This window comes from Megalops cyprinoides, chromosome 16 (assembly GCF_013368585.1).
Source record: "Megalops cyprinoides isolate fMegCyp1 chromosome 16, fMegCyp1.pri, whole genome shotgun sequence".
In the NCBI taxonomy this organism is placed as follows: Eukaryota; Metazoa; Chordata; class Actinopteri; order Elopiformes; family Megalopidae; genus Megalops; species Megalops cyprinoides.
In genome coordinates, this window is record NC_050598.1 from 7,607,294 (window position 1) to 7,623,126 (window position 15,833).

General features: G+C 42.9%; 1 protein-coding gene across 1 annotated transcript; it reads right to left on the minus strand.

Moving 5' to 3' along the window:
• Positions 1-10,324: 10,324 nt before the first annotated feature.
• rasl11a (RAS-like, family 11, member A) lies at positions 10,325-15,310 on the minus strand. Its single transcript, XM_036548208.1, has 4 exons — positions 14,847-15,310; positions 14,205-14,261; positions 14,015-14,097; positions 10,325-12,805 (listed from the first exon to the last, which is right to left on the minus strand). The coding sequence occupies exons 1-4, from the start codon at positions 14,995-14,997 to the stop codon at positions 12,335-12,337; spliced, it is 762 nt and encodes a 253-aa protein (XP_036404101.1). The 5' UTR covers positions 14,998-15,310; the 3' UTR covers positions 10,325-12,334.
• Positions 15,311-15,833: the final 523 nt, after the last annotated feature.

The window sequence follows — 15,833 nt, forward strand, 5'->3', positions numbered from 1 at the left end:
TATCTGTGGACAGACTGAAAATGCCAATATAACACAAACATGACTGTAAACCAACACAAACTACAGAGCAGTTTTACAATTACAATCAAAAGCATATTTGCAGATATTTAATTTACAAAATTAATCATCTGACAATTATTTAGAGCTAAAACAATTTTTGATGAAAATAGGACAGTAATGTACCAGCCCATCCAGGAGCTCATATTTTAGCACGAATAAATTAATATTACTGTGCGTCTTATACAAATATATGATTCTGTATTCAGTGATATCATGCCAACAGGTAACTTATACCATTAAATAGGGAATATCCCATGCAAATAAGTGTCAGTAAATAAAAGAAAAGATATTCACTTACCATGTAGGGCCGAAAAAGAAGCATACCAGGCGCTTTCTTCCTCTAGGTGATGTGTCCGGTAAAGCCGAGACAATCTCATTATTCAATCAATGTTACTCCCAAGGATAACGCCAAGTCCAGTCCGACGCCTGATTGTTTACTAGCATTGACAGCTTCTATAGGTTTGCCATGACAAGATGAAACGGCCCATTAGATAAAGCAAGCTGCGTAAATGAGTGCATGTTAATGTACAAATGTAGGAAAAGGGAGAAAAGCAATCTAGGTGAGGGTTCCTAAACTTAGGAGGCGGGCCCAGGTGAGAAGCGCTCTTGGTGACGCGCCTAATCTCCTTTAAATTACACAGTATCAAATGTATCACGGCACTATCGACCTAGAACAAGTGACCTGAAAGATTAGCTACATTAAATCCCATCGACAATCCCGATTGTGCATCACAGTTCTTAATAACGCGATACAACACCGAGAGCCATTGAAAGCTGGAAGAATAATGAGAATAACAGAAGAATAATTTTGCATGTGCGGGTTCCGCAACGGTATGCGGTATTCAAAATCACGTGCGCGGACTAACACCTATAGCCCTTCAGTGCTACTTCTCAGTCTGTACTTACCATGCTGAAAAATATTTTTATTTGGACAGATTGCTAATTTAGGCTCCTGCAATGCCATCATCTACATGCTTTACAAGTTCACAGCATTTACAGTATGTGGCACGAACTTCAGCATGGAGGGTGGGGTGGACTGTACAATCACGGATTTGCATCTTTTTCTATTTCTTCTTCTTCGTATTCTTCTAATGCACAGCACTTTACCACCTGTTAAAGTGGAAGTTATGTGACCGCCTTTGCCCGTCTCCCAGTCTGCATACATAGTAACTGAAAATCTTATGAAAAATTTTGTATAAACTTGGTGAGAAGAGCTCTTTTTTTATTAAACCGTTATTTGACCAGGTAGGGTCAATGTACAACGAATTCTCTTTTATAAAGACGATTTAGGGAAAGGAATACTTTGGCGATGGAGTTATTTAGTCACTTCACCTGATGAACAATGTGCGAACAGTGATGAAACAATTTGATTTTAAATCTTTTAATCATTATTTGTTTTATTTTAAAGAATATAAATAATTTATTTGTTCTTTATTTTATGAGATCTATCCTGCACTATTGCTTGGTATTGCTCTCTTATAGTAAATCTAAACCTGTATATGTATTTCCTGTATTTTGTATTTCATGAGAGAAAGTATCAGCTTGTTTTGTTATGATTGCTTACCTATTATAAGCCCAGAAACTCAATATTATATAATATTGATGAAGACCTGCCTACAACTTTAAGGTCTAGTAATAAAGTCATTCCTTCACCAAGCATCTGTAGCATAATAACAATGAAGTAATGATCACAGTTAAAAATGAAGTGATAGGAATCAGAGTAATTATTAGCCTAACAGTATCACTAATAGTGCATTTTAAGAGACAGTTCTACCATTAGTAGTAGAGGAATTTGTAGCAGGTAAAGTTTTGACTCCATTTTGTGATGTACAGACATATTTTCGAATTTATCTTGGCACACACAGCTAAAGATTCCATTCACACAATAACACTTATTCAACTTATTCCACCTTTAACACCTCATTTTGAGATCCCTGACATCTGGAATGCAGTAAGGTTTGCCATTAGAGAAGTAGAAGAAAGCGCCAATACATATTAAATTTGACATCTCAGTTGGCTGAATCAGGTAGCTCCTCAGCAACAGCCCAGAACTTTGTATCTGTAGTACCTCTTCTCAAGTCCAGGGGGCAGTGCAACATTGGGTCTTCTCTCGCTGACATGAGTAGCATTCTCATTTGGACCTTAAATGTGACCATAAAACACAGATCCTGAATGCAGACCAATTTTCCTCATTGCCCGCAGCTTGCTCACCCCCAACTATTTGACAAGCTTGTGCAATATTTAGAGACAACAAAATTCATTTGGAGAACGTCACGCTTGGCAAATTTGATCAATTGTATTATCTGCGTCATTTCTCTTTCTCTCTTTCTCTCTCTCTCTGTCTTTTTCTCTCTCTCTGTCTCTATTTGGTTTCTTGTTCCTTAAGAACAGTATGATCATGTTTTTCTTTCCCTTGTATGAACTTTGTCCCTCTGCCAGAGAATGACTTTCCATGGCTGTCTGCAGCTAAACTTCTAGAAGTAAAGGGAAGTGAGAGAGGGAAACAGACAGAAGAAATCCTTTAACTGTCAACCACAGGAATCAGCACCTGCATCCCTCTGCCGAATGGATGGATGCCCGAAGCAGACACTAAGCGCGGGTCCAGTGGGTGTGTCAGAAAAAGCCAAGGCAATGAAGTTCACCTCGTGCCAATGATGTGGATCCAGGAGTGGGGGGATCAGGCACAGATGCGACAGCAGGAGATATAATTAGAGGGAAGGAGTAAGAGTTAAAGCAGAAGTTACCTGAGGAATATTTAGTCAGGGGTCCCTCGTTGTAGGCCAAATGGAAAGACCATGTTAGGAAGTCCATTTATCACTGAACACACACATTAAGCACTCTTATGCTGACACACTCACACGCTCCGTGCTGTCCAATACCTCCTTTCTTTCGTAACGCTTAGCCTTTGCCAAGAGAAACAGGCCAAGAGGCTGAGGCTCGTTTCTAGAGCAGCTTTCACACTACCCCTCGAGAATGCCTCACCTCTGGATGTCAAAAGTAAAGAAATATGTAAAAAGTAATGATACTGTGATGTCACACACACTAGACACATCCAAACTGCTGCATATTCAGATCGTTTGAGGTGATGACCATATCACTAAACAGCCATGGTAATGTTCCAGTGCTGAGCCCTGACTAAAAGACCTACTGTGCATGAGTGACACATGGATGAAGACAAGTTCCAACATCTTATCTGTTCCCAACTCATTCCAGGAAACCCTTGTCTTTTGCTGATTTACCATATACTATTTCAAATGTTCACTAAAAGCAGCAGCTGTTGCCAGCTTCCCTCTCTGTTCCCACTCTCTACGTTCATTTATTTTACATATTATATTCACATTCATATATAATTACATGTATAATCCCATTACTCAGTTGTGCTACCTTTTGTGGTTAGTATATGAATATTGGCAGCAGTGTGGGGTAGTGGCAGTTCAATTCAACTGCTGTTCAGTTCAGCTGCTGTTGTACCCTTAGGCAAGATACTTAACCCAGAATTGCCTCAGTAAATTTCCAGCTGTATAAATGGATAGCATGTGGCACATGTGAAACCTGAGGGAATTGGAGGTATTTGGTTGCTCACTCGGGAGGTGGATTTAAATATGAAATGTGGGGGATTTTTGCATTCCTAACAGTAAGTGGTGACGCTCCAATATTTCCACAGAAGAAGAAGGCACAAAGGAGCTGAATCTGATCCAGAATCATCCCCTAAGGGAACCAAGGTCCTCCACCACTTACCTTGGAGCCACAGATCAATTTAGAGTCATTAAAAAAGGCAAGATAATGGACAAGATCTTCAATAAACACTTTTGTGCAAATGTAGCAAGGAGGTACAGTAGAGTAGGGTTCATTTTTGGTATTTTATTTTTTAGATGAATTCATGTTGCTCTTTAGATATGTCTAATATGAGTAAAAAGTGTAAAAAGTGCCCTGAGACAGCTCACAATAGCTAATGCTGCATTACAGCTAGCTACCTGGCTAGCTAAATGTTATTGTATTGTTTTGATTAGGAATAAGCTTACTTTATTTAACTTGTCTTTCATTATAACTGGGTGCCAGCTACTTTGCTAAGTTTTCCAAATAATGTTGATAGCTACCTATTCTCGTCTCAGGGGCAAACTCAAAATCAGCAAGCCACCAAAATTCAGCTAACACCAAGCTGTTGCCTGATACTATGCATTCTGTCATCTACATGGAGCTTTGAGCATGTGATTCTGATAACACAAAAGAAAGCTACATCTCTATGGTACCAAAAGTGCTTGTTTCATTCTTTTTTTAACATGTAACCAGAGAATTCCTCACATGCAATTGTGCCCCTAGGTGATACAGACAGAAGCAATCAAATTCCAAACTTAACTTAGTTCCCTAAACAGTCTCTTAAAGAGTCCAGAGGGAAGGGGCTGGCTGGGCCTAAGGCTCCTCAGGACGCTTACAGCTCCGCTTCACTGCAGGGGGATGGAAGGTGCTGTGAGAGAGAGAGGGGGGGATGCTGAGGAATAATTTCACTGCCACGTGCATATCAGGGATTTCACTTTCACCGAATCTCCCTTTGCAAGGGGGTGCCTGGGGTTGGGGCGGGGTGGGGTTGGGGAGCTGGGGGCAGTGGCTGTAATTCAATACACATAAAAACGGCACACGGTATAAACAGCTTGATGCTTTACAGATTGAGCAGGGACCGCAATCTGTCAAGCACATCCCCCAAACTTTGTCATCACACACACACACACACACACCGTCTCCAAGTGCCTCCACTCCTTTTTCCACTTTCTAGCACTGTGGGAATGAAGAGATGGTGGGAAACTCCGGAGAAGAGCGCGAAAAATTCTGGCAAGGGTAGGAAGGCCTCTGTGAAAGAATCAAATCTGGTTTCTGCCAGACTCTGTCGTCTGCTCAGGAAATGCTTCCGAGCCGCAGAGCACGTAAACATATGCTGCCCGTCCCTACTCTCTCCTTCAGTCAGTGTTTGTTTAACAGAGGGGGGGAAGGAACAGGAAGCAACAAGGCAATGGCCATGATATTATTATGTGGAAGCTCTGGCGGAGTGAAGACTACCTTATCTGAACCATAAAATCTGTCCCCACAACAGCAGATGCCATTTATTAATTTTTTTATTGATAAGTAAAACAAGCACCTGGGCTGTGTAGGCACTCTGTTAGTTCTCATCTGACTTTGCTCCATCTTTCTACTGGTTTGTTAAAATGCCTGCAGACAAAATGCCTGTTTAAGGCAGATTGAAAAAAAGTCATAGATGGATGAAATTTAAATGTTCCTCTCTTCACTGGGAACATTTTTAAATGTCATGTCCTCATGAAAAGTTGGAACGATGTGCAGGAAATGTGAGTGATGTTTTTCTGTTGTTCCATTAAATTAGTTTGGCAGAAGCCCCTACACAATGAAGAACATGGCCAATGTAAGCCAATACATCTATAGACTTTCTTGTGCTGTAATACACAAACAAGGTATAATATATTTACTGTTAGTCAATCCTTATGTGCTCATTAATAAAGACTCATAGTTCCATGGTGATACGTAAATGGACCACAAGTGTAAGTGGCAGCCAATTTCAAATGTCATTTGGCCCCCTGCAAAGTTGCATGCAACCTTTACTCAGACATTCCCTTCCCTGATTAGGACATGATGCTGCATATACTATGACATACATGCTTAGAACTGTGGCTATATTCTCTTATTAGTAACACAATCCAGTGCGCACAACCTTTTGTGCGGCTCCAGAACTTTTAAATAGGTTAATGAACGCCATGTCCCTTTACAAGCAAGTAACAAGAACAGTATGTGAAAGTGCAAATGCTTTCCACCACGTCTGTCTCAAACATGTTGTTGCTGATTCTGAAACACACTACATCAAACCACCCCACCGCTGCTCAGGGAAGTCACTGGAGCTAAACAAATTGCTCATGTCCAACAGATTGCGCAGTGAAACAGTCCTGTTTGTTTGTTTGCCGTGGCAACCAACGGACAATACCAGATCACAAGGGATGAAGAAAGAATCCATATCAGTGCTCCTGGAGAGAACACACTCCCTAAAGTGAAGCCATTTCCTGCAGCCTCGTGTTCTATGAATCTCCTCATTGTGAAATTTAGGCAAAGTACAAACGTTGCGTAAAGTCATTGTTAGCTGTGAACAATTTAAATATATATTCGAAAGTTGCTTAATCACAAAATTAGCTCATTTTAAGGCATGCAGCACAAATGGATGTCTGGGCGAGGCCTTTTGTGGGAGACTGTGAGCGACAGCATTCCGGACGCTTACAGGGGTTGCATAGGGAGAGGTCCTGATGCTAAAAATGGCAATCCATTTCCCCTGCGCATCAGCGTCGGGGCTAATTTTAGCCCAGATAAACTCTGGCAGTTGAATCAGATTATTCTAGCATTCAACTGTATTATTGTGTCAGAATAGTTTACGTGGGTCACGGATTTACTTTGATTCAGTCAACATTCCAAAACCCTGCAATAACCCAGTGCAGCCCAGAACTTGAATGGACTGAGTGAAAGCAAAGAATATGGTGAGGATAAATCTTTCATTTAACTATGTCCACATTCTCAGTGTACAGCACGTGATGATGTAGGCATTAACACAGACAATGATAACCATGTGTGGAAGAGAAGGGTATTTCTGAGAACTCTGAGAACAAGTGCAAGAGTTCAAGCACCCAACAGAGGAGACCTTGGCTAAGAAGGTGGATTTCAGAGCAGAGGTGTGAGCAGCCACTCTCCCCTTCTAACTGAAGGTTTTCACCTTGAAGGTCCAGGACTTCCAAAACATCAGATACAAAAAACCCACAAACAAATAAACAGTAACTGTTCCTTGGTCAGCACATCTCTAACTAAAATGTGTTTTGAGTGAATGACCCCATCCATCTGCCCCTCCCCATCCTTCTCCTCTGAACCGTGACAGCCCCACCCTGCTCTGTCCTGCCCTGCTCCACCATGTCCTGGCCCACCCACCTGCCCCACCTTGCTCTGTCCTGCCCTGCTCCACCATGTCCTGGCCCACCCACCTGCCCCACCTTGCTCTGTCCTGCCCTGTTCCACCATGTCCTGGCCCACCCACCTGCCATGCCCTCTCCTTCATTTACATTGTTATAAACAGAGAAGCAAATGGTTTCCACCTTCTGCACACACTGTCCTCGAGCCAAATTGTTTTCTTTTTTTACTCTGGGAGCAAGATCCTGACATGCTTTATCAGAGCAGAGGAAGTCATTTGTTCTCAAGCGCCAGTGATCTCATTTGTGGCGGACACTTGCACCACAAGACAGGAGAAAGCTGTCTGCCACACGTCGGCCCCAGAAAGTAAAAGTCAGACGAGCTCGCCCCAGCAAAACTTCATCACCCCGTGCCTTCTCTGCCGTCGTCAGCTGTGACCCCTTTCACAAACAGCAATCCTCAGCCAATTCAAGGCTCCCTGCAGAAATCATTAAACACACACACACACACACACACTTACAGTCACGCACGTAATCCAAGGTGGTCCACGCACTAAAGCTTTTCCACCCCAGCTGAAGCTGTTTGCCAGATGTTTGTCTCCTTCTCTTTTACATCAGATGCATTTCATTTTTCTGGAGCCCTGCAGGGTAAGCGCTGGGAGACTTGATCTCCACTCGATAGTCTCCATGAAACCAAATAACCAGCCCTGAAATGCACCGTGAACAGCCCAAGCGTCTTGGCAGCTGGATCCCTGCCCCTCCCGGCCCCACGGCGGCTCTCTGAAAGGCGCGAGCGGGAGGCAGATTTTGGTGCTCCTGCTGCGAGCTGTGTGGATCCAGATGGTAATGAGACACTCGGTCTGAGCGTTGAAACGAGGGGAGGCTCCTCACTCCTGCCATGGATTGTGCCCAGCAAGGCCTCCCTCTCCTGTAGAGGCATGCACAGAGCCGTCTTACACCACAGAGTCCAAGACCTTAACCCGCTTAACGAGCCAATCCTTTTTTTAATAACCCATCCCACAAAAACTGCATATTTTTCATATTATCATAAAATGTTCACAATGGCTTCACATTATGTTGAGAATTTTTTCGGTAAATGAAATGTCAGCGTAACTGCATCTACACTAGTTAGTGCAATATTTAGGTCAATTAATGTGAATTTCTATGGAGGGGACATGATGCAGAATATATTTGTTTTTTCCAATCTTGTGAGCAAGGTCACCAGGTCTTTATGACAAAGCCAGGCCAACAGCCAATCAAAACCAGCCCAAAACCAGTGAAATGGCCAATTAAAACCCACCCAAAACTAGTGCAATGGCCAATTAAAACCAGCCCAAAACCAGCCCAATGACCAATAAAACCAGCCCATAAAAAAACTCAGTTCCATCAGCCCAGATGAGCCCTTGCCAAACCGTAAACACTGCTTCTGAAGGCCAATAGCATTGCTTCCATTGCCAGATGTATTGCAAAACTGTAAGTTAGTAAAATAATATCATAAAAAGACTTTATATCTATCTATCTATATATATATATATATATATATATATATAAAAGAACATATATCTGTATCATGACCAGTATTAGTGATTGTTTTGTATTATGAGAGAGTATCAAAAAGAAAAGTATAGCTCTGAAAATGTTGTCCAGTTGACTGATACATCTATTAACCTGTTGTTGCTTTGTCTGTCTCTTCCATTACATGTGCATTCCTCTGCCAAGTGAGGGGTGTGTCCCCTGGGAGTAAGCGGAATTTGTCTCTAAGTGCTGATCTGAGGTCTGTTCTGCTTGTTTCTCCCTAATGATTAAGACTAGGATTAGCCCATAATTAGCAGATTTTCCTTTTGATTGGGATCAGTTCTTACAGTCAACCTCTGCCTTGAGCTGTCACATGACTGAGCCAAACAGCACTGATTGGCAACCAGTCGCCAATGACATGTAAATAATAGGATTTTAAATCAGGAAAATTTACATTTTATAATTTATGTAATTAACACACATGCATGCAACAGCTCGACTAGCAGAAAAAAAATCTACCCACAGCAACATTTCAAAAGTATCCGCACCCCAGGAAACTGTCAACAGTGCCCCTCAACTACTCTCATGACCTGCGGTATGAGAACCGCCAGTCTTACGAACTGCAGATGCCTGTGAAAGTTACAGCACTGCCAATCAGAGAGGCCCTGATCCTAATGGTTTGGTGTAGAAAGGGCAGCCATAGTTCATCTCCCATCTCACCATAAAAATTCCTGCAATGGGGGTTAAAAAAACTCATGACCACCGTTACCTGCAGCAAAGTCAGAGCAATTAGAAGCAATTAGATCAATTAGGACCGGCCCCGGGAGAAGAATGTGATATGTGTCTGGGTGGAAAATTCCACACGGGATGGGCTTCGCAGTGGGGGTAGTTTGTGCTGGAGTCCAGGGCACCAGAAGAGGTGTCTTTTTCGCCTCTCTTCATCTGGGAGACGAGGCGAGAGGCTGCTCCTCTCACAGAACAGCCATAGAAACATTCCCACTGGCTGCTTACCTGGGGAGAAGAAATGCCTTTCACGTGTTCCCCGTTTCCCAGACAATACACCGGTGTGTGTGTGTGTGCACGCACATGTAGAAACACGCGTGCGCCTGCTCTTAAGAATCGTTAAGCTTTCAAATTCAACTTTTTTTCCCTCCAGACCAAGTTAAGCCAACAGTCCAGAAGAACACATAAGTCCCCTGGGATCCCACAGACAGATCAGCTTTCCCACGATGCAGTGATCGGGGGTGGGGTGGTGGAGGGGGGGGGGGGGTAGTGCTAGCTCCACATACAGAAGAACCACTAAAAGTTTTTCAGCACTGAGTGCAGCTTCTGTGGGCCAGTTACAAGCTCGCACTCAATGGGGAAATCATTCATTTTGTCTTCTCACTACATGCTCTTGGAATGGAGAAAAATTCACTACTGCAATTCATGACAAGTTGTATTCATCTATTATCATATTTCATACCCAGAATTTGTTCAAACGAGGTAACTACACACCTTCTATAGGACTATCATTCAGAATCTAGGATCAGAGCAAAAGGCAGTCAACTTTTGAAATTATGTATTCTTTGAAAACCAAGACATATTATCCTTAGTTATTTTTTGATAGATTGTAAAAAAAAAAAGAGTCAATGCTAGTGAAAAAGAAATGTTAATTTTCCAGTTTGCAAAATACAGCTCCAAAGTATTAAAATAAGCATGAGATTCATTCCATTCCTTAAGAAACATGACATTTCATTTGATTTTTGAAAAGGAAATAAACAATTAAGAAATGACAGTTTTTAATAAGAAATAAGGCACTGAAATAACACAGGAAAATAACCAGAAGCAATCTGGTCAGAGTGGGCTGCGATCTGTGGGCGGCACAGGAAAGGGGAGGATATCGTTATGAGATGGAAAAGCAGGCCGCATTCTTGCACAGTATCACACACTCCTTTAAGCCTTAAACAGGCCTTATGCATTGCTGCAATGTGCAGACCCAGCGAGAGAAGATTTTCCTGTTAATTAAGGAGCTTGCTTGATTTTTTCAGTCAAGAGTGGAGGCTGACGAGCCCATTTTGAGAAGGAGGGGAATGCTCCTCCTCCACGGAGCCATCCTGCGGAGTGCATCTCTATCGGAGTGGAGGCGCATGGGACTCGTGTGCAATGGGCGGGTGAGACCTGGGGGCCCCCGTAGAAGCACTCTGCTCTCCGTGACCTCCACAGTGCATTAAATGTAACACGCAGCTCAAAGCAGCGGCAGGCCATGAGAAACAGAAGTCATGGTCAGTTTATCTTGCTCAAGAGGAAAACAGGCTCAATGCAGAACTAAAGCATCCCGACCAGTAAAGTGGTCTGACAGACATTTCCTGGCATGGCAGCAGATCAAGAAAACTATGGTATAGATACATGACACCCTAGGGAGCTTCCATACCCATTGAAGGCACTGCTCCCATGCAACTATCAATCACAGGCACATTTTGACTCTTTAATATACAGGAAAAAAAAATCAGGGGGACATCAATAAACATGCATAGGGGAAGTCTTGCATCTGATATAAAAGCTTTTATTAACCAGAAAATAGGTTATCTGAGGACTGGATTTGCTAATGAGTTTATCATGTCCATTGCTTTGAATGTTGAATGCATGGAGAGCTTGTGACAGAGTGGTCAGGGTGACTGAGGGAAAAATCATCACTGAAGCCATGGGAATTTTCTGGACAGCTGTGGTGTCCCTCTAGATTTCCTCCGTGAGTGAAATATCCAAACTAGGCAATTTTTTTTTTTTTTTTTTTTTAGAAATTTTGGATCGGATGAGTTACCCATTAAGAATTCAACTCAGAACCAGAACCATGACCTGATGGCACGCGTCCAGAAGAACTGTATGTTCTGGAAAGACAGGAAGGCACCCATGACAGCTGCTATGGCACACTGAAAAAAGCCGCAATGGTAATTTAATGAAAGTCAGAATCAAGCAACAATGTGTTTGCACAGGGTGTTCCAGAACTCTGGTCTCATAGGTATTTTAATACATTAGAACTGAAACAGATTTCAGATGGATGTCTCCTCTTGTTGCTTGCACACATTTGATTAAGTTTTCCAAACATATGCACGGGCCAAAGTCTGCAAGCATCCACCCAGCAGCACATGTTGTTTGTGATGACAACTGTGAAATTCTGTAGTGTGCGCCAAATTTCATTTCTGCCTTCTCTTGGACAGTCGCATAAACTTTTGTGAAAGCTCTCACTCATATAAGTCATTACATGTTGTTCCAACTGCATCAGAAAAAACACTGAAGGTGTATTTCCCATTGAGACAATATATGAGGGACACCCTGTATAAACCTCGAATAAAGCTCAGACACTGACATTCTTACTCTTAGAGAAATATGAAGCTTGCTGATGAAATAGCTGCTTCTCCCATTAGAGAAAGTTTCACTTCTTCTTTCCTGCTTCTTTGGTTAACCGGAGTTTGAACTCTTCTTACTTTCATGAGGCAGTAAACCAGAGGGAGACATATGGAGGGGAGGGGATGCGGCCTTTCTCCGTGTCCCAAGTGATCCACAGACAGGAAACTGAACTGTCCGTGACAAGGATAACAGCTGCTGTCCCAGAATGCAAATTCAGCGTATGAAAGCCTGTCAGTATGGTTTCAATTGTTCAGAAGGTCCACCTTGACAGTCTTGATACTGGGCTGGGCTGTCAGTCTAGTTCGACGTTCGTTGTCACTTTCAGTGACGAATATGACCTGGTGACACATACAGTGGGGTCCACCTGAGCTGATCTGAAGCCCGGGCCCCCGGTCTGGAGCAGGTGTCCCTCCTCCCAGGAAGTGACATCACAGGGTGGTGGAAGACTTGACCTTGGAAGAAAGGACCTGCCTGAACCTCCTCTTCAGCTCCTGCATGTTGGGTGACTTGGGCCTGGCCAGGTGGAGCCCAGCGCGCCTCTTCTCCCCGTTACTGCCGCCCAGCGCCCGACTCACCTCCTGGCACAGGTGCAGGAAGGCGGCATGCACGCCCTCGTGGTTCTCCCGGGCGGAGGCCTCGAAGTAGGCTCCGCCCAGCTCAGCGGCCAGCGCCTCCCCCTCGTCGGCCGGCACCTGCCGCGCCCGCAGCAGGTCGCTCTTGTTGCCCACCAGGATGATGGGGATGTTGCCGCTGGGGTGGATGCGGCGCACGTGCTGGTAGAGCGGCTGGATGGTGCGGTAGCTGCTGTGGTCTGTGATGGAGAACACCAGAACATAGCCATCCGCCCAGTAGATGGAGCGGTTGATCTGCTCCTGGCAGTACAGCCCCTCAGCATCATCCTGTGACAGAGGGAGATAAAGAGGGATGGGTAGAGAGAGAGAGAGAGAGAGGGATGGAAAGAGAGAAACAGAAAGAAAGAAAGGGAAGTGGGATGGAAAGAAAGTCAGAGGGAAAGAGAAGGAGGAATTGAGAGAGAAAGATACTATTATATATAAAGACCATGTAATAAATTCAAACACAAACCATGTGGGTCTCACAGACCCTCGTCAGAGAGTATCATTGCACATCCCTGCAATGCACAGGATGGTTGTTATGACCAAAGCGCATTTATGTGATGCTTTTGCCCTCTCTGAAACTAAAAGTCATGTCTTAAATACAGCTGGATTTAGTCCAGTTTTTGTGGAACTGCAGGTCCTTTTCTTTGGCAGTGGTACTACATTTATTTCGGGCATATGAGCTCCAATAAGCATGAAATAAAGCACCAAGGACTGTGTGCTTTCTGTTCTGGGAATAAAGAGCATGACGTCCACTTGACCTCAAAAGGAAAGCTGAAAACAGAGGAAAACGATGCTCTCGTGTGCTGCATCTGCATAGTCAGATTAACCTCAATGTGATACGGGCCAAAATATAAACACTATGATACACTATGAGATAGTGTATAAATCACTAATATGATTTATTTTTTCATACAATGCATATGATACAGAAAAATAAAACAACAGTTATGACAATGAGGATGATGAGGTTATAGAAAAACAAAGATGAAGATGAGAATAAGAAAATGAAGAGATGTTAAGGAGATACAGAAGAAGAAGACCCAAAATAATAAAACAACAACGGAAACAAACGTGTCCCAACGGAAGTGAAGGGAAGCAAATTTATCCCTTTTCATTCCATCTGATAATTCCACAACACAGCCTCTGTGGCCCAGCACTGAATACCAGCAGAAGGCTGTTTCAGACGATGTGTGGCCTTTGCGGCTCTTTTTTCTTAACCCTCCGCAGAGATTATGGGAGCAGTACATCCTCTTTATCTCCCATGCTACGTTCCCCGTCTACTGGCCGGGCCTTTGAACAACCCCCCGCTGTTGTCGTAACCATTTCTGAGGAATGAGAAAATCCCAGAGCTGAGGGAAAACTTAGTGATGAAAGGAATACAGATAAAAAACATAGTTTTAACACTTGTCTGAAGTAGGAAAGCAGTATATTTCTGACAGTGGATTTTCCTCTGCCTATACATCTATTCTGTCTGAATCGGTTTTGATTTACCTGCAGAGCAACACAGGGTGTGTCCTGGACCTGTAAAGATACCTGTTCTCCATCTAGATTAATCTTCCTTGAATACAGGGCCCCTGATGGAGAGAAAGCACAGAGAGGAAAATGAAGCTCTTTTGCTGAAATTCAATGCATAAAATTACAGCAATATTTCAATGTGATCAAGAATAAAAGATGTACCCACCAGTGTTTGCTTCATAGTCTCCTATAAATCTCTTGGTGAGAAACCTCACAATCAAAGCTGAAAGAAAAAATGTACTCAGTTAACATCCACCGAAAAACAACACTTGAACACATCTGTCCAACAGAGAGACATTAAGACGCCTTGACAAGCGAGCCTAAAGTTGGCAATCGCTCTTCTCCCTTTATTGCCCCCTAGCGGCCACGTCGACTTTCTCCAATTTTGGAATTAATATAACGTTAGTTTTTTCTGAATGTATTCATCTAGCTGTTACCTTTAAGATTACGGTATTGTTGTGCAACTAATTAAGAACATACGGATCATCCGCATGTTGTACGTTATAACGATTATATCTGAAATCCACTTTAAATATTCACTATATTTAAATGCCAGCTCGTACTTATATTTCATGAAACTTCTGTCTGAAGTAGGCTATCCAGCACGTCACAGTCACGCATTAATTGATGTTTGCAATTTTATATTCTCCAGACTGACTCAAACGTGGACTATGGGGTGACCAAATAAAATGGTGAAAAGGCTTTAGCGGTGTGTCTAAGATTCAGACCTACTTAGTACCGATAGGTGTTTCACAAGTTAATATATCGCAGCATTCTGCATATTTATGGAAATCAGCGCAATGCTTACCTGTTTTGCCTACGTTACTAGCACCTAAAACCACAATTTTCACGGTCTTATTCGGCACACAGTCCAGAACGGGATACTCCGGTATAGGAACTAGCAGAAAGTTGCTAGAACCGCTGCTCATTGTTCTGTGAGAGTCGACGAGTAGACGCATTTAGCGAGCTATGTTCCTTATCCGCAGTGTACCGGGATGCGGCTGGCAAATTTCACCGCAGCTTTCTTATAGTGCAAAGGTTAGAATAATCCGGATGGTTTCTTCGTCTCGCCCATCATAATCCCAGAGTTATTTAAACTATTCTTCACTTCTAAAGAGCAAAATAAGAAGCGCTTGCGTTAACAGTACCACATGTGCATTCAGGCCCCACTCTCAGATTTCGTGCTCGTTAATAATACACAGGGATAAATCCGGGCTCCAAACTGTCGAGAAACCAGAACTCCAAACAAATGCATCACGCAGCTCGCCAACCGCCTCACTGCGCAGAGAGCGAGCAAGGCGAAAGACGCACTGAGGATATAAGGGGCGTGCGTAAACCGGCGTGGTGGAGATTGCTGATAAGCACACATGCCTATACTGCCACATAAACTCATTTTCAGTATCTTGCAGAATCTTGTATCTTTTTAGCGTGATGACTTAATTCTCTCAGGAAAAAAGTGATTTCGATAATTACAAGCAATCATGCCCCAGTGGAGGTGTATTACATATCCGCTATCATCACTATGTAATTTTATCAAACTGAGCACGTGAGGTTCTTTGCAATAAGTTTCTTCCAAGAGCTGAATGTGCTCGCAACAAAATGTTTGTAATTAAAGAAGAGAAAGAAACCAGATTTAGATTTAATCAAGTGCTGATGCTGTTCTAGGAGATACGTTTGTACTATAGGATTGTAAGAATAATTTGATTAATTTTCAGTTGTGACTGTATAGTGTAAAGTCTTTTAATAAATTTCCGCAACAAAAATAATACTAACAATGACAACAATAAATAATATT

Coding starts and splice junctions, on each gene's coding strand:
- rasl11a (XM_036548208.1), bottom strand. CDS start 14,997: ATGCGTCTACTCGTCGACTCTCACAGAACAATGAGCAGCGGTTCTAGC. Junction 14,098..14,204: donor AGACTATGAAGCAAACACTG/GTGGGTACATCT, acceptor TCTCTCCATCAG/GGGCCCTGTATTCAAGGAAG. Junction 12,806..14,014: donor CACCCTGTGTTGCTCTGCAG/GTAAATCAAAAC, acceptor CCTCTGTCACAG/GATGATGCTGAGGGGCTGTA.